The following is a 23,418-nucleotide window of genomic DNA, read 5'->3' as shown; positions in this document are numbered from 1 at the left end:
ATTCCATTCACAAGAAAATATACAATGTAAAAATTAGGGCTCCAATAGGGTCGGGTTGGGCTAGACTCTTTGTTGTCTATGATTGATTGTTCTTGCCACTTGCGAAAAGGATCACTAGATATCAACCTGGCATCATTCACTTGCAACGTGCAGGTGTTGGCTTTTATGGTTTTACCATTAGCAATATGTACACTTGCCATGATAGAGAGAAAAAGGAAAAGAATTGCAGAGGAATATCATCTAACAGACTCCATTAATGCTCATTTGCCCATGTCAATAATTTGGCTTGGGCCACAATATTTCATAGTGGTAATCGTTGATGTGTTCACATATATTGGATTGCTGGAGTTCTTCAACAGTGAGACTTCAAGAGGAATGAAGTCAATGGGGTCTGCCATGTTCTCCTATGTGATTGGGTTGGCTTCCTTGCTGAGTTTTGTTCTAGTGAATGTAGTGGAGAATGCAAGCAGAGATGGAGATGATGGAAGAAATGGATGGATGGAAGGAAACAACTTGAACAAGAGTTATCTAGATCGATTCTATTGGCTGCTTTCCATCTTTAGCATGGTGGGGTTCTTGAACCATCTGTATTGGGCTAACAAGTATGTGTATAAGAGAAACATGCTTACTATATTTCAAAATGGTTGAAGCCCTTGTCTAGGAAAATAGAATAAACATTTCTTGCTATAGGTTCACTTAAGAAAAGCCTTTAAAGGTCAAGTTGATTAAATATTTTTCAGCAGTTAGGTTCTCCTCTTAGTTGGTTTTGCATAAAAGTTGCATAGTTTTTTTCAATTTGGCTCTCCTCCAGCCGTGGCGAGAGCTGGAGGGTCCAGCCTAGCAAATCAGGGGGGGGGGATTTGGTCATTTCACAGGTGGGACCCAAGTGCCCCCCCTCCCCCTGTTTTTGCTGGGTTGGATCCTCTAGCTCCCACCACGGCTGGAGGAGAGCCAGATCCAGTTTTTTTAGGGAGTTAAAAAAGCTAAACAGTAAAGATTTGTTTAATTACATACACAATGAAAATAGAAACTGAATGGAAGAAGGTTTAGATAGGAGAGTGATTTTAAAGATGAGTGGTAAGGTGTACTTAATGCATGTCTCATAATAAAATATCGAGTTTAACATGAAACAGGACCTGATTAAAGAGTTGTAATGGTATTCTCGTAGCTCAGACTGGTTAAATCTGGTGCAGATTGCCTGATGATTGTGGACTGTAGGGTTGATACTTCCCAGCAAGCATGGTCTCCTAGTTTCCTCGAGAAGTCCTCCCTCTTTCTGTGTCAACTTCTCTTCCTTATAAACCACAGCTTCTCCTTATAAAGTGACACCCGGAATAAATTGTAGCTAGTACATGAGACCCGATGAAAGGATTAGCCTTCAATGTCCTCAAAGAAGAAACTAGCGTGGGACAACGGGACCAAGGTCCAAGGTAATGTTAACTTTGGCAAAACCCTGACGCTCAAAACAACTCACCTCCTGAGAGCAGTTTTCCTTCAACAGGTTAGTTCATGATGTACAAGCAAGTGGAGTTCTCATGGAGTTGGTCTAGGCAGCCCATGCCCATGGACTGGCATCCCAAAAGAACCAAGAAGCCAATAGGTGTTGAGAAGTGGAACAGAAAGATAAACCACAGCTGACCATGTAAGTTTCTTCATGATGATAGACCCAAATGCTGCAACAAATTTATCCAACTAATAGAACAAGATGACTCAAGAGTTCAAAATTTAAACTAAAGTAGAGACTCATAAAAAAACTGTGGAATAGGAAAGTACCACCAACCAATGCCTTGCTCCAATTCAATACAATAAGCTTCAGTTAAGATTGCCAGTCCAAAAGCCTCTGCAGACTTTATGATGCCGAGAGACTTCCCCCCCCCTCTTCATTTGGTAAGCATACAGAGCGGGGGCTTGGCATGCCCTCACGCAGAAGTAGACCAGCATGCACTCCAATAACTGCCATGTGGCAATTCAGGTACGGCTGAAATTGTGTGGACTCTAAGATTCACCTGTCAAGTTTCAGCCCAATCCGAGTTTGCCAAGTGGCAAAACAAGGTATTGAAAAATCAGGGACCACAATAGGGTAAATGGACACAGGAGGGTATGCCAACAAATGGGAGTATTACAATCCTATTTCGGATTTGCATAATACTACGATAAAAATTTCCATAACCATTTCCCTACAGGTAGCATCTCACTACAAAAGGCTTGAGGCTCCATACCTGATTGTCACCTTTGATCTTGCAAAGGAGGTTGAGATGAAGAAACTGAAAACAGAAAAAATATGTGCACAACACAGTAGCCTGGGAAAATAGAAGCGTAGTAACCTTCCTCTTTCTCCAATTCAGCAATGGCCCACATAAACCCTAGCTATGGTTGGTCGAAAAAATGAAGGACTCTTCACTGCTGTATCATTGTGTCACGCCCCTATTCCAGACAAGGAATATAATATCATATAAAGGGTGACTAGGACGACGCGTGTCATCCTACTAAACCGCCCGGATCACTGACACAGTGTCCCAACGCACAGTCATATCCAATATTAACACAATATAATATTAGAATGCAGAAAAGAGGAATATTACATTCCAATGATCAGTAGTATTGCGGAAGCGTATAAATCGAATAGTTACAAGATGTTCAAAGCTAGATGATAAATACAGTAATTAGTTACATTTCCAATGATCATCTAATAACTATCAAAAATGGTATTACAGTAAGTATTTCACCATAGGCCTTAGCCTCAAAAGTAATCAAAAAGGGATCGAGTCCCGAATATCCTCACGCCCGTAGGCACAATCATCGCAAGGACACCCGTCGCCATGTTCCTCAAACACGGCCTCCGGTTCCTCCTCACCGATCTCATCGTATCCCGAGGGCTGAACTCCAAGTCCCGCGAGATATCCGTCACCTGCACCATAATCTAAAAAATGTGCGCACGAGGGGGTTAGCTCCACTGAGCCAGTGAGGGGATGGGAATGCACAAACACGCAATTCACATAGTCCAATGATGCATGCACATGTTAAGTTCATTTTTCCACCTAACAAACAACTAAGTCAATGGCATATGCTACTGTGACAACTCGGGAGACACTGTGGGTCACTTAACTTATCGCCACAATGAAACCTCAATTGTCACGTGGGACCTACGCCATCGAAGCCTCCAAGACCACTCAGTGGCGGACCCCGATAACCAATACTACCATGATCGGCCTCTCCCACCTCCACGAGTAATCCGTGTACTGATTACCCAACACCTAAACCCCTTTGGTAAGGGTCGTAGCATAAAGGTGTGAAATCCTAGCCACAATATACTACATGCAAGTCCTATCGTCCCGAGAGGTAATCCGGGCGCATCAACTTTTCATCTGGTTTAGTGCCCAAGCCAAGACGGCACGGCACTACAGCTTCAACATGACATTCAACATAATTTCTTCATAAATGTTTATAGAGTTCGGGGTTAAAGACCGGTACCCACCGGCACCGAGACCCATCAAGATACAACATTACCAATCAACATTATAACAAATAGATATAAAATTATGCAATATGCGCAAACATGCTTATTAATTATAATGAGTACATAATATATAGTGCAATAATAATAACAAGCCCATACAACCAAACCCACTCACAACGTATACGCCAAGCACCCAGTTTATCAGTTGTCGCCTCGATCAAGCAATAAGCCACAAAAGTGAATATTTTAACCTATACAAAGAGTGGAATAAGGTTAAACGAGCGAAAGGAACGGATCCCCAAAAGATCTCCCATAAACACTTAAGTATAAGGTTTCAGAGACGAAGTGGTTGCAGGAGTGGTTTCATGCCCAAATTCTGCAACCACATGTAAATCCTAGGAAACCGGGACAGTTTTAGTCAAGGTCGGATGCAGATGTGGTTTCAGAAAAACTGAATCCGAGTGTAAATCCGACCTTCACAGAATCCTTCTCGGGAAGGTAGTTTCAGGGGGGTTTCTTGCAGGTCTGAAATCACATGTAACCCTCACACCTTCAGGTCCAAAATCCGAAGGATTCCCCTCCAAGGACCCCATTTCAAGTGGTTTTTAAAGCACAAGGACTTCTAGAAAACTCTATCCTAAGCTCCTTAGGGTCCAACCTTAAATCCCCCAAATGGCAATGAGAACCCTCACATTAGAGCTCATAATGGAGTGAACTAACTCCACCATAGCTTGGCTTTAAAGCTCCATCTACTCCCTAGGTTCCAAGAGAGATCTAGGTCAATCTCTCCCATTACCCAACCCCTTTTTGAAATCCAAAATAGAAGAAGGAAGAAGCTTACCTACCCCCAAGATGAGAGCTCCACGATTTCTGCCCAAGAGATGGGGTCTCCACCTTCCTCCAAGCCTCTCTCTCCTTCCTCTTTCTCTTTCTCTCCTCTTTCTCTCCTCCACGATTTAGGGTAGAAGAGGATGTTGAAGAAGAAGTAATGTTCTCTCCCCCTCCTCCTCTTCTTTTATAATAAATGGGTATTTGGGGTACCTCAAGTCAAATGGGTCATGAGGCCTAATGGGTCAACCCATTAGTCCTATGTGGGTAAGTGGATGGAATAACCCACCATTGGGCCAATAGGTTAAGTGGGCCTGCCCACAACCTTAATTAGGGAAAAGCCCATTCTTAGATGGGCTCATATGAGATGGGTATAAGTCCCCAATGTACTTCCTAAAGGTACGCGGGACCCGAACTTAAATTATTCCCTTCTCTCATGAAATAGCTCGAGCGGTTCAAGCCCGGACCCGCACTTCGAGGTTACCAAGGGAAAAATAATTAATAAGACTTGAGGCTAGAACTTACTTTTCCCCCTGTCATGGTTTATTACCCATGACCCCGAACAGCTTCGCCACGGCAATGCTAAGCTCATCACCGAACGAAATATCCAAATGGGTGACGGTCCAGGATGCTCTCTCCTGAACTCCTCGCTTCCGGGCTGGTACTTGGAGGGTAGTCGACGAAGTCGCCGTCAACGAACTTTCCCCACTGGCGGTTGAGGAATCTTTCCTCCACAGGCAATCCCGTGTTGTGGTCAACGATTTTGTAGCTAGGTTTGACCATCATGGAGAACAGGTCACCGGCATACATGGCGATGGGTATCTACACGTCACGAGAAGAAATGATATTTAATTATATCCCGGTACGGTATAACATCCCCCCACCTTATAAGAAATTTCGTCCTCGAAATTTGACGTACCTTGTAAATAGGCAAGAAAAGGGTATTTCGCCCGCATTTCTACCTCTGCCTCCCAAGAAGCTTCCTCTTCCTGGATGGTTGCACCATTTTATCTTCACATAATGAATGGGCCGTTGCGAAGATGAACAACCTTGCTGTCCAAAATCTTTTCAAGTGCTCTTTATAGGACATGTCGGCCGCAAGTTCCGTGGTTCATGCGTCAATACATGGCTTGGATCATGGACATACTTCCTCAACATAGACACGTGGAAGACGTCGTGCACACCTTCTAAAGATGGAGGGAGTGCTAACCGATATGCCACCGGTCCAATCCGTGCAAGGATCTCAAAAGGTCCTATAAATCTCGGACTCACTTGCCCTTCTTGTTTGAAACGCATCACCCCTTTGGAGGGTGATACCTTAAGGAACACTTTATCGCCAACGGTGAACTCAAGGTCCTTCCGTCTCAAGTCCGCATAACCCTTCGCTGCTGGGTCGAGCCGCCTTGATCCGCTCACGAATCAAGTCCACCTTCTCGCATGTTGCCCAATCAACTCGGGTCCAAGAATACGCCGTTCACCTACTTCGTCCCAATATAACGGTGTCCGACACTTCTTCCCATACTCGAGCCTCAAACGGTGCCATGCCTATAGTAGCACGGTAATCGTTATTGTAAGCAAACTCAATAAGTGAGATGCTCGTCCCACCGCCTTGCATATCAATGGCACAAGCTCGGAGCATATCTTCTAATGTCTCGAATAGTCCTCTCCGATTGTCCGTCGGTTTGAGGGTGGAAGGCTGTACTAAAACTCAACAAGATGTACCCATTGCCTTCGAAAACCTCCCGAACTTAGATGTAAATCCGGGATCCCGATCGGAGATGATGCTTGACAGAACTCCGTGTAGACGAACTACATTATCAATGTACAAGCGAGCCGCTTGTCCATCGAATAGGTAATCTTCATGGGGATGAAGTGAGCCGTCTTTGTCAATCATCAACGACAACCCATATGGTATCGACACCTCTAGGCGTGCGGGGCAACCCTGACAAAATCCATGGTAACATGCTCCCACTTCCACTCTGAAGCAGCAATGACCGTAAGAGGCCATGAGGTCGCTGTCTGTCCGCCTTCACTGTGACAAGTAAGACATTTTGCCACATACTCACCACATCCCTCTTCATTCCACTCCACCAAAATATTCCTTCGATCTCTATACATCTTCGTACTACCTGGATGAATAGAATAGGGAGAGTCATGGGCCTCGACTAACACTTCCTTCCTCAACGAGGGTTACTAGGAACACATAGCCGTTCCGAACATGAGAACACCACTCTCGTTAAAGTAAAATCCAGCTCCCGCTGCGTGTCCCCCTTGATAGCCTCAATAACCTTTTGAATCTCCTCATCGAAGCCTGGGCTGATTGAATTCGCCCTACCAAGTGTGGATTGTATTGATAAAGCCGATAGAGATAAGGTAACACCATCAACCAGAATTCCGGTCCATCCTTCTAGCTTCCTCGATGAGTTTCTCACTGTTGCTAGTGATGCCAGTGACAAGGACCGAGATTTCCGGCTCAGCGCATCCGCTACTACATTTGCCTTGCCTGGGTGGTAATGGATAGTACAATCATAATCTTTCAACAACTCCAACCACCGTCGCTGCCTCATATTGAGCTCCTTTTGTGTAAAGAAGTATTTGAGGCTCTTGTGATCACTGTATATTTCGCTCTTCTCACCATATAAATAATGTCTCCAGATCTTCAGAGCGAAAACCACAGCGGCAAGCTCCAAATCATGGGTCGGGTAGTTCTTCTCATAGTCCTTCAATTGCCGAGAAGCATAGGCCACTACCTTCCCATCTTGCATTAGAACACAACCCAAACCCATTTTAGATGCATCATCAGAGACTACCATCCCTCCGATGCATCATTAGGAATGGTAAGTACTGGAGCGGAAACCAGCCTCTGCTTGAGCTCTTGGAAGCTCTTTTCACAGCTATCAGACCACTCGAACTTCACTCCCTTTCGGGTCAGTCGTGTCATAGGAGCGGAGAGCCTTGAGAAGTTCTCAATAAATCTCCTGTAATAGCCAGCTAGTCCCAGGAAACTACGAATGTCTGCCACATTCTTGGGTATCGCCCACCAACTATCGACTTCACCTTGCCAGGGTCAACCTCTATACCCTTACCGAGAAACAAGGTGTCCCGAATGCCACCTGTTGTAGCCAAAACTCACACTTACGAATTTGGCGTACAACTCGTTTCTCCTTAGGCGTTGTAATACTAGGCGAAGATGGTCCGTGCTCCTCCTCGCTCTTGGAATAGACCAAGATGTCATCAATGAAGACAATGACATACTTGTCTAGAACATCGTGGAACACCCGGTTCATCAACTCCATAAAGGCGGCCGGGGCATTGGTCAGCCCGAAGGACATGACCAAGAACTCATAATGACCATAGCGAGATCTCGAATCTTTGTCTTGCCGATATCACTATTTCGATCTTCAATCGATGGTACCCTGACCGGAGATCAATTTTCGAGAACACCTTCGCACTCCGTAGTTGATCGAATAGGTCATCGATCCTAGGCAAAGGATACCGGTTCTTGATTGTCAATTTGTTGAGCTCACGGTAGTCAATGCACAGACGCATACTACCGTCCTTCTTTTTCACAAACAACACAGGTGCTCCCCAAGGAGATACACTGGGTCTAATGAAACCCTTCTTCAACAGGTCATTCAACTGCTCTTGTAGCTCCTTTAACTCAGTTGGGGCCATCCTGTAAGGTGCCTTGATATCTTGGGCTGCACCAGGAATCGATCTATCATGAACTCGTCTCGCGATCCGGGTGGCAACCGCGTTAGATCTTCGGAAAGACATCCGGAAAGTCTTTCACCACGTGCAACTCTTCCAAAGGCCTCGCTTTGGCTTCAGTGTCTATCACAGATGCTAGATAACACTGACATCCCTCTGCCAACAACTTCTGTACTTGGAGGGCAGAGATGATAACTTTCTTGGGTCTCTCCCGCTTAGTACCCATAAACACAAACTCTTCACCTTCACTGGTTTGAATAGAACCTTCCTCTCTGAAGCATTAGACGGCTTTGTGAGTTGATAGCCAATCCATTCCCAAAATCACATCAAAGTCTTTCATATCCAGCATACTAAGCTTGCTTCGAGTCCATGACCACCCACACATACCGGGCAAGGATCACAAACCGAGTTAAGTTCAACCTTGCTACCCGTTGGTGTACTGACTATCAGTTTCTGGGCCATTAGCTTTGGTTCAATGGACATCTTCTTAGCAAAACTAGGGGACACAAAAGAGTGTGATGCCCCCGAATCAAATAAAGCATAAGCAGGCTGAGAGCAAACAAGAACGACACCTGACAAGCAACAGACAACCAATCATAGAAACAAAAGCTATTATATGCACATCTTAAGAGTAGAGTGCATTACCTGTAATAACACTGGGATCGGCCTGGGCCTCTTCATTTGTCACAGAATACACCCGACCTTGAGATCTATGGGCCGGAGCAGGAAGAAGAGAACGCACAACTGCCTTGGCTTGGGGTGCCTTTTGTGTAGCTGCACCTGGAGGACCTATCATCCGCGGATGAGGACAGTCTCGAACCATATGCCCGGACTCCTTGCAATTGTAACATATGAGAGTCTGGGAACCATAGTGAGGAGTTGATGTAGGCCTGGGTGCTTGCACTGCATCTGACCTCCGGGACTGGACCGGAAAAGTAGTAGTGTAAGATCCTCTCTTTTGGAATTTTGTGGATCCCCTAGGTTCGTGAGAGGTCATGGGCCTTTTACCAGCCTGAATGGCCCTGTAATTCTCTCTCTGCTGGTCCTCAATCACCTTAGCGGCTTGGACCGTCTCAGCATAAGTAGGGTACTTGTGTAGCACCACAGAAGTACTAATGCTAGGTCTAAGCCCCTTCTCAAACTTCCTAGCCTTCACATTCTCGGCCTTCATGTGTACCGGGGCGAAGTAAAACAGCTCCTCAAAAGCTTGCTGGTACTCAAGGACCGATTTGGATCCTTGAAAGAAGCTCATAAACTCAGACTCCTTCCTATCACGGAAGTTTTGAGGGAAGAAATTTTTGAAGAAGACTTCCTTGAATTGAGCCCAAGTTGCCTCTCCGGGTGAGTTGCCCAAAAATGGTCTTTAGAGGAGAGCCACCACGCATCGAAATCACCCCGAGTCGGTAGGTAGCACACCGGATCTTGTCCGTGTCATTGCACCGTATCACTTCAAAGATTCTCTCAAGATCCCTTATAAATGTTGCCGGGAAAAAGGAATCATGGGCCATCTTGTAGAAGGTTGGAGGACGATGTTTCTGAAATCTCTCCGATAACCTAGCAGCATCCACCCAAGCCGGAGTCACCGCTTGGACCGAAGGAGCCACAGAAGTGGAAGGTAGAATAGGTCTTGGCACCTCTTGTGTCAAAGGAATTCCCGGTGGCTTGAGCCGAGAGGAACACTAGGTACAATGCAGAACCCACGGGGGGGTGGGGGAGGATTGACTTGCACGGGAGGAGGCACTGGCTGCCTTTCCCTAACAAAGGCTTGGAACATAGCCGTCATGTTTTGCATAAATTGGCGCTGCTCTTGTTGCGCCTCCCTATGCTCTCGTTCCATGGATTGCAACCTATTGCTCAACAACGCGGCGACATCCGCATTATTACTAATTGGCGGTGCTACCGGTAGAACCGTATTCGAAGCCTCACCGGCCTCTTCCCTAGCAGGAGAACGGTTGGCATTTGACCGTGTATTAACCATGGTTCACACCTGGTTACAGTCAACACCCACAGTTATAGGCACAATTGCAATATTAAGCAAACCAATCAAAAAATCGATTTGCAAAGGTAAACATAGGTTACACGAGGGGTAAGGGAAGCAATTATGAGGGTAATAAACATTAGAAACAAGTTGGTTAAGCAAAACAGGGCCAAAAAAACCTTTTCTGGCAGGGTCGGATTTACATGCGGTTTCACTAGGCTGCATCCGAGTGTAAATCCGACCTTCACAGGACCAAAGGCTGGTCTCGGGAATCCGCGGATTCACAGTCGGATTCAAAATCTTGCATCCGAGTGTAAAACCGCATGGCCTAAAAACAGAATTTCTCACTCGAACTCTCTTTCAAAACCCAAATTTCTTTTTCCAAACACCCCCTACGCTCTGGAGAACCCAAAACCGCACTCGTTCCTTGCTCCCTCTCCCTTCTAGGTGGATTTTTGGCACTCAATCCACGCACAACAGATCCGATCGAGTTCAGGTATGCCCTCTTCCCTCTCTATCGATCTATCTCTTTCTCCTTTCGACTTCTCTTATGGAGAAACCCCAAAATTGATTTCGGGTTTACAAGATTTGGGTTTTTTTGTTTTCTCCTAGCTAAATAGATGGATTATTGTCCATTCTCCATTCGTTTCCCATCATATGCAACCTAGTTGAGGTATTTCCCCCAATTTTGCACCTTCACCAAGGGTTTGGGTTGGATTTTGGAGAAATCCCCAAACCCTAACCGAAATTCTATGTCTTTTTGCCCAATTCAAGTTCGGTTTTGCTAGGTAGGCTTGGTGTATATCATTTGGGGTTGTCTCAAGCCATTACTTATTTATTTCTTGCAAATTGGAACTTCAAGAATCACATCTGAATTTTCTTTTAGAGATTCAAGCATTATTTACCACAATTTAGCTCCATATATTGCTTGAACTAGGTATTTAGTATAAACTTCATGTGTTAGGTGTACTATGGCCATGTATATATATTGTGTACTATATCATTCAACTTCCAACCAAATTCTGAAAATTTCCTCTTTGGGTTCATAGTATAATTTTGTTTTCAATTCAGTCCAATTTTGTTTGAACTAATTGCTTGTATGATATAATGCTTCTCCAAGCATAATGTGGCCATGTACCTTTATCCTCTATGATTGCTTCTACATAGTGGCCATGCATCAAGGTCTAGGTTCTACTGCCTTGTTTCTTTTCATTGTATATTTGCTTAGACCTTAATATCCAAGCATGGACTTAATGTGTTTCGTATTCTTGGCCTTCCTTGGTTGCGAGGTTAGGGAATCTAAATGGCTCCTAGAACAAGGCGTGCACGGGCCGAACAAGCTGCCCCAGCTTGCTTTGGATACGAAATGGTTCCAAGACCTAGAGAAACAGGAGATGTACCAAGACCACTTTCGCTTTAAGAATATCTTGGAGGGAAGAGATGTGGTCTTGGAAGACCTCAAGGCCTACAAGGTAGGGCCGAGATTTGAAGCACCGGGGTGGTCCAACCTCCTCAACCTTCCAGAGCCATTCTATCCCAAGCTCGTTCGTCACTTCTACGCCAACCTTGCACACCGAGAACCTAGGCACGCGAGATTACCGGATCCTCTCTTATGTCAAGGGAGTCACCATATCCTTCACAGGGGCACGGTTGGCGGGCATCCTCAATGTAGCCATCTGGGAGAGAAGACCTCTGCGCACCATGGAAGAATCCCTACTCCTTTCTCGGGAGAGAGGCATACAGGGAGTTATACAGGGAGCTTACACGTGGGGCATTCGAGAAGAAAGTGCTCGAGACTTCTTTTGCCAATTCTCCCGGATACTTGAGTCGGATTGTGCGAGACAACATCGTGCCTATAGCCGGTCACCGCACCATGCCTTCCATCTTCGTAGGCTATGTGGCCTATCACCTCTACAAAGGCATTCCCATCTCGCTGCCCTACATTATCATGCGGACTATGGATCATGCGGGCGAAATCCCAGGAGGAACTTAGATTTACCCTATGGGAGGTTGCTCACCACTATTTTCCAGCATTTTGGAGTTGACTTGAGTGAGGAGGATCAAGACTTAACCGAAGATCCACCTCTAGATCGTAAGCAGAGGGCGAGGATGCGACAGTGCGATGGATGCATATAGTGATGGGGAGCCATTGGTCCCAAGAGAGGGTCACGGGCCCGAGCCTCGAGTGCAGGAGCCTCCTCCTCGCCTGTGCATGCGGCCTCTTCATCCGCACCTTGCTCCTAGTGGGTCCGACATCGATAGGATTCTTGCAACTCTGGGCCGATGAGCACCAACATGGCTCGGGGGTTTGAAGGAGTGAACACTAGGCTCGATGCATCGAGGCAGGACGCATGGAGAGCCTCGAGCGGCAGATGGAGGACTTGCACTCCTACCTCCATGATGAGGGCACGGAGGACGAGCCAAGTAGTGATGATGAGATGGAGCGATGACCTCCTGTCCATTCCCACCATGCTCTCAATGGACCCCTAGCTTTTTGTCTTACCATGCAAAAAATTTTTTTTTTTTTTTTTTTTTTCTTGGTTGTAAGAACTCAAGTCTCCAGGTTCAATGAATTTTGTTGTAATCACTCGTTTGGCTTATGAAAATGTATTAACAAATTTGAAATTAAGGAATATATCTATAATTATATACACATGTCTTTCATTTCACTGTTGTGCCTATTAATTGCTATTGTCTTGGCTTTCTCCCTAAGCTAGTCTTCTCCCAAAGATTCGCGTATTCCAATTATGCATTGTTAGAAGCTTTTATTTTAGCAACCTATTGTGTCGAGTAAATCACAATCCGCTAGGCGTGTGGTCGTGCAGGCATCTCGCTCGATACCACGCTGTCACGCCCTATTCCGGATAAGGAATATAATATCATATAAAGGGTGACTAGGACGACGCGTGTCATCCTACTAAACCGCCCGGATCAACGACACGGTGTCCCAACGCATGATCATATCCAATATTAACACAATATAATATTAGAATGCGAGAAAGAGGAATATTACATTCCAATGATCGAGTAGTATTGCGGAGCGTATAAATCGAATAGTTACAAGATGTTCAAAGCTAGATGATAAATACGATGAATTAGTTACATTTCCAATGATCATCTAATAACTATCAAAAATGGTATTACAGAAGTATTTCACCATAGGCCTTAGCCTCAAAAGTAATCAAAAGGGATCGAGTCCCGAATATCCTCACGGCCCGTAGGCACAATCATCGCAAGGACACCCGTCGCCATGTTCCTCAAACACGGCCTCCGGTTCCTCCTCACCGATCTCATCGTATCCCGAGGGCTGAACTCCAAGTCCCGCGAGATATCCGTCACTGCACCATAATCTAAAAAATGTGCGCACGAGGGGTTAGCTCCACTGAGCCGGTGAGGGGATGGGAATGCACAAACACGCAATTCACATAGTCCAATGATGCATGCACATGTTAAGTTCATTTTCCACCTAACAAACAACTAAGTCAATGGCATATGCTACGTGACAACTCGGGAGACAACGTGGGTCACTTAACTTATCGCCACAATGAAACCTCAATTGTCACGTGGGACCTACGCCGATCGAAGCCTCCAAGACCACTCGGTGGCGGACCCACGATAACCAATACTACCATGACTGGCCTCTCCCACCTCCACGAATCCGGTGTCACGATTACCCAACACCTAAACCCCTGTTGGTAAGGGTCGTAGCATAAGGGTGTGAAATCCTAGCCACAATATACTACATGCAAGTCCTATCGTCCCGAGAGGTAATCCGGGCGCATCAACTTTTCATCTGGTTTAGTGCCCGGTTACCAGCACGGCACGGCGCATACAGTTCAACATGACATTCAACATAATTTCTTCATAAATGTTTATAGAGTTCGGGGTTCCGGCACCGGTACCCACCGGCACCGAGACCCATCAAGATACAACATTACCAATCAACATTATAACAAATAGATATAAAATTATGCAATATGCGCAAACATGCTTATTAATTATAATGAGTACATAATATATAGTGCAATAATAATAACAAGCCCATACAACCAAACCCACTCACAACGTATACGCCAAGCACCCAGTTTATCAGTTGTCGCCTCGATCAAGCAATAAGCCACAAAAGTGAATATTTTAACCTATACAAAGAGTGGAATAAGGTTAAACGAGCGAAAGGAACGGATCCCCAAAAGATCTCCCATAAACACTTAAGTATAAGGTTTCGAGACGAAGTGGTTGCAGGAGTGGTTTCATGCCCAAATTCGCAACCACATGTAAATCCTAGGAAGCGGGGACGGTTTTAGTCAAGGTCGGATGCGGATGTGGTTTCGAAAAACTGAATCCGAGTGTAAATCCGACCTTCACAGAATCCTTCTCGGGAAGGTAGTTTCGGGGGTTTCTTGCAGTCCGAAATCACATGTAACCCTCACACCTTCAGTCCAAAATCCGAAGGATTCCCCTCCAAGGACCCCATTTCAAGTGGTTTTTAAAGCACAAGGACTTCTAGAAAACTCTATCCTAAGCTCCTTAGGGTCCAACCTTAAATCCCCCAAATGGCAATGAGAACCCTCACATTAGAGCTCATAATGGAGTGAACTAACTCCACCATAGCTTGGCTTTAAAGCTCCATCTACTCCCTAGGTTCCAAGAGAGATCTAGGTCAATCTCTCCCATTACCCAACCCCTTTTTGAAATCCAAAATAGAAGAAGGAAGAAGGTTCAATAGCTTACCTACCCCCAAGATGAGAGCTCCACGATTTCTTGCCCAAGAGATGGGGTCTCCACCTTCCTCCAAGCCTCTCTCTCCTTCCTCTTTCTCTTTCTCTCCTCTTTCTCTCCTCCACGATTTAGGGTAGAAGAGGATGTTGAAGAAGAAGTAATGTTCTCTCCCCCTCCTCCTCTTCTTTTATAATAAATGGGTATTTGGGGTACCTCAAGTCAAATGGGTCATGAGGCCTAATGGGTCAACCCATTAGTCCTATGTGGGTAAGTGGATGGAATAACCCACCATTGGGCCAATAGGTTAAGTGGGCCTGCCCACAACCTTAATTAGGGAAAAGCCCATTCTTAGATGGGCTCATATGAGATGGGTATAAGTCCCCAATGTACTTCCTAAAGGTACGCGGGACCCGAACTTAAATTATTCCCTTCTCTCATGAAATAGCTCGGCGGTTCAAGCCGGACCCGCGCCCGAGGTTACCAAGGGAAAAATAATTAATAAGACTTGAGGCTAGAACTTACTTTTCCCCCTGTCATGGTTTATTACCCATGACCCCGAACAGCTTCGCCACGGCAATGCTAAGCTCATCACCGAACGAAATATCCAGCTGAGGTGACGGTCCAGGATGCTCTCTCCTGAACTCCTCGCTTCCCGGGCTGGTACTTGGAGGGTAGTCGACGAAGTCGCCGTCAACGAACTTTCCCCACTGGCGGTTGAGGAATCTTTCCTCCACAGGCAATCCCGTGTTGTGGTCAACGATTTTGTAGCTAGGTTTGACCATCATGGAGAACAGGTCACCAGCATACATGGCAGCGGTATCTACACGTCACGAGAAGAAATGATATTTAATTATATCCCGGGGTACGGGTATAACACATTGGGTCTTTGAACCTGAGAGGTTTGCTGATAGAATTGGACAGAACTCAGTAGAACTCACGACCTCTGACAATGGAAACGTGAAATTGTTGTAAATAAAAAGCATCCTATTGAGGACTTTAAGAATACAGAGATTGACTTCACCAATCATCAGTTTTTTGCAATTGTGCCAGGGACACCCTTTGTATCAACAGAACAGAGACCTGCAGAAAAAACTTAATCAACTGCTCTCAAGATTTGGTCATTTACCATCAAGCATTAGCACAAGAGCCTTCTCGAGATTTTAGTAAATGGGTAGGACAATGTTAAAGCGTAGGTGAGATGATAGGAGTATCCTCTGTAAGAGTTGAAGCAGAGATAAAGGCTGAATAAAGAAATGGTAATCGGGATTCAAAGAAAATGAATGATACAAGGGCTGCTCAAGTTAATGGAGAACAAGTAAGAACTACTAGAGGAATCACAAAACAAAGGACTACGACGGTCAATGTACTACGTCAATCAGAAGGATGTCAAATGTTTGAAAATGAAAATTGCAAGTTTTGCAATGGTACATAAGGGGAATGGGAGCTGATGAAAGGAGAAAAAGCCTTCACATTACAGCATGGTTTTATTCAAAGAACAAAGATGCAATATATTTCACAGTCATCTGTTATTAGAATCTGGGGTACCTCCTAGCATGAGAACTCTAATACCAACATGTGAGGCGTCTGTCACCTCCTCGAACACCCAGTCAAAGTTTGGTAGCTGTAAAAGGAAGCCTCAGTCAGATTCCATTTAATAAGCTCAAAACTCTGGTAGCTGCAAGCGTCCGCTCAAACTACTTCCCTTGCTCTACTTCATACACTTAGTGATCGGTGTAGTGATTGAACTAAAATTTTTGATGAACCTAAGATAAATTGAAGCAAGGACATGGAAACTCAGAACTTCAGTAAGGATCTTAGGTACGACAAGTTTAGGATACTTTTGATGTTCTTTGGATCAGCCTTGACACCTCTCAAAGATGCAATGAACCCAGGATTATAACCATAGGTAGCATGAAAGAGCACTTCTTTGAATTAATATAGAGCTTTTCAACTCAAAGTATCCTCATTAGATGCCTTAAATGATCTTCTTCTTTCTTGCTTTAAATTAGTATGTCATAAAAATGAACTAGAAATTTTCCAATAAAGGGACAAAGCACTTGAGTTATAACACGCATAAAGTACTCGGCACATTGGTACAAACGAAGGATATAACTTTCCACTTGTAAAGTCCTTCCTAGATCTTAAAGGCAGTCTTCCACTCATTGGCTAGGTGGATGCAAATTTGATGATATCCACTTTTAAGATCAATTTTTTAGAAGACGTTAGCACTGCACGACATATCAAGCATATCATTGAGCCGTGGATGGGGAATCTATACTTCATTGTGATTTTGTTGATGGCTTGTCTATCAATGCACATACGCCACCATAGTTGTCAAGCGAATAGGCGACCCGAGGCGTTGAGGGGGCCTGGACGCATAGATGACAACAAGAAGGCGACTCCTAGGTGACGCATTGACGACCCAAGACATAATCCAGCAAGGGGCACCTGAACTCCTAGGCAGCACCTTGACAACTATGTATTCCATGGACCATCTTTCTTCGGTGTGTATAGGGTTGGTACTGCACAGGGGCTCATGTTCTCCTGGATAAAACCCTTCTTTAGCAAATCGTCAACTTGATGATTCAGCTCTACATGCTCTGTCGGGCTCAGTCTATAAGTGGGCAGATTTGGTAGTATGGATCCAGGTACTAAATCAATGGCATGTTGTATATCACATATAGGAGCCAATTCATTGGGTAACTCATATGGTACTAGCTCTGCAAAGTCCAAGACCAAGTCTCATACTGGCTAGAGAAATTTGACCTCAGGATGAGGGATTACTTCCCTTGTGATGAGAGCCAATATGAATCATGTATCTTTGCTGGACTTTAAAACTCTTTCTGAAGTACAGTTAGCAGTTTCTTGTCATCCTGTTTTTCTCTATCTACTTTCTTACCAGATTTTTCTCAGCTAGTCTTCAATTCATGTCTCCAGTCCTTCTCAGCTGGGATGTTCATGTGGATTGAAGACAAACTACTTCTCTTTAAATGTAAAGATGCATTGATTCTTCCTGCCACCAACCTACGTATCATTGTCAAACAACGATGGTCGGCCTAATTAAATATCTATCAGCTTCATTGGGATTACATCATTCCATACCTCATCTTCATAATCATGGAGTTTGAGTGGAACAGGACATCTCTGGTTTTCCTCTAGAGTGTTTCCATTCAGAAAGGGAACTTTGTAAGATTGTGGATGCTTTCCCTTCGTAGTTTAACCTTGTCAATGAAAGCATGTGAAACTAAATTGACACAACTACCGCAGTCTACAATTTCTTGTGCTACTTTCAGACCACTGATCATACTTGTGCAAAAAATATAGTGTCGACAACACCAATTATCACCTTTAATCTCAACAATCAAAATGTGACTAACCACGTGAACCTCAACGTGTCATCACCCTCATCATCATAGAGCTCATCATCATCATCATCATCATCATCAGGTGGATGTGGTTCAAAAAACTCAGTAGCATCATTAGTCTCAACAGCTACAACTACTACATTACTATTCTTATGTCCTATAGGGCAGAATTTTGCAAAGTGCCTATATTTATTACAATAATAGCACTTAGTGTCACTGCCACAGGTCCTAGGAGCTTTACCTTTATAATTAGGGATAGTAGACTGTCGGCCCATAGGTCTATTAGCTGCAGGTGGTCTTCAGTTCTCCCCTGCTTGAAAATTAAAGCTCTTCGTGGGACTTCTTAGATTTTCCTCAGTTCTCAAAACCTTGTGAAAACAATCCCGAACATCATACACTTTGTGAACATTCAACTCTTTTTGAATATCAGATTCAGACCTGATTTAAATCGGGCGATTAGTTGTGTGTCATCTTCCTCAATTCCCCGTCCATGCAACAAGACTGTCAAACTGTTCCATACATGCTTCGACTGATAAGCTACCTTGTTGTAGAGTATTGAGATTATTATGTAAGCAAACTCTTGAAGTTTGAGGAAGATACTTGTTCTTCAACTCTTCTTTCATCTATCTATGCCCATGTGGTGAATACTGTGTCATATGCCATAAACTATTCTCATAATTCTTCCACCACTCTCTGGCTGGTTTTCATCAGTTTAGTTTGTGCGAGCCTTATTTTCCAGTCCTTTATCAGAGTAAACCAGTCAAAGTAGTTGTCCAAACAAGCAAGTCAATCGTAGAATACGTGGGGATTGAGTTTCTGTACTCTTTCAACTTAAGTTTACCTTCTAGGTAACCTGATTTCAGGAGATTATAATAACTTAAAAATCTCAGATGAAGGTGAAATTCTTGTCTAAGGCCTGGGATATGGAGTAGAACAACTACTCAAAATATGATTCTCATCTGATGGTCTGCTCTGGTTCTTTGGAAGTATCCTACTAAAGATAGGAGTCTGCTTAGGGTTTCCAAAACAGAATATTGATAGCAGATTATAATGGAATCAAATCAACCAACAAAGATGATCAAAACAGTAAAATATTCTAGAAATAGTAATAAGATACTAATCTGAAACAGAGAAAAAAAAAAACTGATCCTCAATGAAGAACAAACTGAGAATCCAACCTGAAGTAACATTCTAAGAAACGGCAGCAAAATTGAATTTTGAAACCATGAACCAATCAAGCATAAGGTGCGGTTACTGCATATGTGATCAGATCTAAAATCTATTGGTGTATTGATGGATAAAACTCAGATCCAATCAAGTATAGCATACGTATGAACTGAGAAAAAATCAATTTACTAATCTGATTTTCTAGACTGAAAATAAAGCGGAAGAAGGATATGGACCAAGCTTAAAACCTGGAACTAAGTTGGAATCATAGTCTGAAATCTCAGTCGAAACCACAGAGATTTTGTGAAATATATCTGCATCGAAACGAAACTGGGTGCGACTCAGTAGGAATGCAGGGTTTCGACTGAAATTTCAGTTTCGGTACAAAACAGTGCATATAAAAGAACTGTTTCAATCGGAAAGGTTGAATTTTCAACCCATTTTGTGAGGTTCAAGTGGTTTTGCCTGTTAGAGGGGAAAAACTCCCCAAAAAAACACACTTTTAGTACTTTTTGCCAAATGACCTACATTTCTTGGTGGAACAAAGTGTTGGGGACTACTACAATGCATCTACAACGTTGATTTGCCACATTTGAGCAAGATTTGTGTAAGATACAAACTTAGAGGTATACCCTTTTTCCATATAGGTTTCAAGCCTTCCTAGAACTCTATGTGGAACTAACATAGAGTTGGAGGAACGATTTTGTATGGGTGTTTTAACCTTGGGTATGTACTTGTACCTAACTACTTGCAACACTTGTACTTATAACACTTTGACATTGTATAATATTAGATAGATTTTCTTAATTCGTAATGCATATTTTAGTTGTTTTCATTTAATTTCGTGTGTTCTAATATTAAATTATGTATAGAATGGGCTAGAAAGTATACATCAGGGTACAACATACACTGCCAACCTAGAGTACAAAATTAAACTACCATTTTGGGTGTTTTTTTTTATAATCTAAATGTTCCAATATGTTTAAAAACGCTTAATTAGGGTTTCCTTGAAGTTTCAGGCTAAAATATGGACATTTGACCACCGAAAGGGCCAAATGAAAATGGCAAGCCGAAACATGTAAAGTTTGGTCGAAAACAGAATATTTCGGTTTCGACAAGGGTCGAAGCTAAGGTTGAAACTGAAATCTCGAACCTGGGCTGGAATCCCACCAATAAGCCTTAGCATCTCACCAAAAGTGGTTGTTGAATCACACAATAGCCATTCTGAATCTCACAAATTTAGAGGGCAAAAGCCAATCACATTCACTAGTAAAACCATGGGCTAGGCTGCAAACAGCCTTACATATATATAGATCATGATGGGGACTGATAATGATCACAATAGGAAAGTAAAATAATAACAAACAGATTAGGATTTCTCCATATGCAGACTAAAAGAGGGAATCTTATTCAAACTAGGACTTCAAGAAAACAAACATAAAAAAGGACTCTAGTTGTACTGGAATTCGTAAGTTCTATTCCAGCCATGAATTATAATAAAATAATGAAAAAAACTCCTATTAGTGCCTTTCATCCGTTCAAGAGATGCCATATACTATAGAGGTTCCCTCATTGTCCTGTCCTGTTCTCGGCATTTTAGGTCGAGTGGATTCACCATTAATGTCATGCATTGTCAGATCTCTATTTTGTTGCATAAGATTTCAGGAGTTCTGTGAACCATAGAATGCACCTTTCAAGTCAAAGAGGCATTAGGACTAACAACGACAAATACATGCCAACCCAAAACACTCCACAGACCAAACCACCACAAAAAAGGAAATCATACTGCACCTATAAAAAAAGGCTGTACCCAGTGCACAAGGCTCCGCGTTTAGCAGGGTCTGGGGAGGGTCAAATGTAGGCAGTCTTACCCCTGTTTCCAGAACTTGAACCCATGACCAAGCGTTCAGCAAGTGAGCACTCGAGGGTCAAATGTACGCAGCTTTATGCCTTTATATATGCTGCACCTATATTGTGTTTAAATGATGTCCTCTCATTAACCTATAAGAACTACACAAAATTCACAGCAGGGAAGGAAGGGAAAGAAATATAATAGTAATCTTAGAAAAATAGGAAGCCATTCCATTGTGAAATATGAGTGGCATGTAACTAGAAAATGTGCATTAAGAGATCCTAAACCATCCAGTGGTAAAGCTATAATAGTGTCAACCCTTCAAAAGCTCATTCATGAGAGATATGTATCAAATGGCTAAAAAATGGGAGAGAAAGTACAGAATATAAAGACATACAGCACAATTTTACAACATTTCTGCATTCATTATAAATAAAAATTCAACCCTAAAGCACAATTCGACTGGAAATTCTTCACTTAATATATTGTATTTCCAATAATATTCCACAATAGAAAACAGAGAGTACAATAGAAGAACATGATTATGGCACCCCAAATTTCTTTTTGGGTTGAGAACCTTCTATAGAAGTTGTAATTTGGTAAAGAGCGGCAAAAACAAAGCTATGAGTAGAAACTATTACTATCACTTGAATCTTTCATCATCACTTGAAACATCAGGAGTCACAGACACATTCATTCTAGCAGATGCCTGCTTAGCCCATTCCACTACTTTCTTAGCTTCCCTAGCAACCTTCTCTTCCTCCTTCAATGCCTTCTTCAGCTTCTTTTGCTGGTCTTTCGGTGAAAACATACTCCAATCCGACAAAAGCTCATCATCCTTATCCCAATCGAGTGTGTCAAGGAGATCTTCCACTCTCTTCTTCTTGTCCTTTTTTCTGGATACCTTCTTGGGCGAACACCAAAGCCAGCATTTCTGCCGAGGAGGAGATAAAACTTCGGAGGAGTCGGAAGAAGCAGAAGGAGATGATGAGGTAGACCCACTTTTTGATTTCGATTTTGACTTCAAGCCCTTTTTCTCACTGTATTTCTTAGAAGTAGAAACAACATTTTCTACATCAGAAAATGAATCTGGGCTTCCTATACCTTTATTTGAGCTCTGCAACTGTTCTTGAGATTGGGTATCAGCAGTCGCTTCGTTAGACGACGAGGTGGGTGTCTTCATGTGTGGATTGAAGCTCGTGGGTTCTTTTTTCATGGAATTGGAAGATAGAAGATGGTTTTCCCCAGTTCTCTGCTTTTGGTTTGTTACTGGGAAGGATTTGAGTTTGCGAAATCTGGTTTCGAGGTCAGTGGGGAGAACAGACTCTGAGAAACCAGAGCAATTGATGGCCGCTACCTGTTCGAGAATGGATTGATCCATTGCTTGAGCAAGAATCTCTTCAACTGCTGAGTCACTGCTATCAGAAAGGAATGAGAAATCGGCCATGGCTGCTTGCAAAAGCGCAAACCAGTGAGGGAGGAAGGGGTAAAAAGGTGAACTGATACCAAACGAACTTCGACTCTTCGACTAGTATTTCACTCCGCATCAAAAAAGCACCGAAAACGCTCTCGGGGTGTTGACAAACGTGCCCTCAACGGATCAAATCCGCACCATAATTGAAACGGAAACGGAAAAAAAAAAACACCAAAAACTGGTTCAACGTTCAAACGTTTCAGAATTTGAATGGGAAACCAAAATTAAATCAAATATAAAAACGAATAGGGTCCTTTCGTAGTAGGCGTGACAATGCCTTTTGAACACCCACAGTACCACATACCTCTCGGTGGCCAAATTTTAGTATAAAATAAGGGCGGGCAAGAGAACGTTGTTTGGCGGTCTAATCTCCTAAGCCTGCACGTTCGCTGGCCAATGGAAGCGCGCACAAACATCAATTTGGACGTAATTTCCACTTTTCCATAGCGACAGGGAGATTCTGTGCCTAGGCGATCAGGTTGCATTTTTTTCCCCATAAAATAAACAAGGATAGTTATTCAAACTTTGTTTCAAAGTTTAATGAAGATGAGTATAAAATACAAATGGTATCTTTTATAATTAGAAAATTATCAGCGTCACCTTCAGAGGTTTACCAATATTTTAAGGCACCCATACGAAATATGGAACTTATCAATGGCTCCCCTGATTTAGAAGAAAATTACAAACACATCTCTACCGTTAGTTTAGGGTTGTTAGGTAGTGATTGATGTCAGCAGGTTAATTTTTTCTTAATGACAATGCTACCCGTGTAATGACATGAAGTATCTATTCTATCTTTCCTATTAAAATAACCAAATATCCTACTCCTTATTCCTCAATCAAATACCTCAACTGGGTGGCCATATC

The 23,418-nt window shown here is 43.3% G+C and overlaps 1 protein-coding gene across 1 annotated transcript; it reads right to left on the bottom strand.

Moving 5' to 3' along the window:
- Positions 1-1,568: 1,568 nt before the first annotated feature.
- LOC122638320 lies at positions 1,569-22,568 on the bottom strand. Its single transcript, XM_043831227.1, has 2 exons — positions 21,719-22,568; positions 1,569-1,673 (listed from the first exon to the last, which is right to left on the bottom strand). Exon 1 carries the CDS (start codon positions 22,522-22,524, stop codon positions 21,721-21,723), a length of 804 nt encoding a protein of 267 aa, XP_043687162.1. The 5' UTR covers positions 22,525-22,568; the 3' UTR covers positions 1,569-1,673; positions 21,719-21,720.
- Positions 22,569-23,418: the final 850 nt, after the last annotated feature.

The sequence above is a fragment of the Telopea speciosissima genome, chromosome 8 (assembly GCF_018873765.1).
Source record: "Telopea speciosissima isolate NSW1024214 ecotype Mountain lineage chromosome 8, Tspe_v1, whole genome shotgun sequence".
Lineage (NCBI taxonomy): Eukaryota > Viridiplantae > Streptophyta > Magnoliopsida > Proteales > Proteaceae > Telopea > Telopea speciosissima.
Note: the sequence above shows the minus strand (reverse complement) of the source record. Positions and strands in the feature narration are given on the sequence as shown.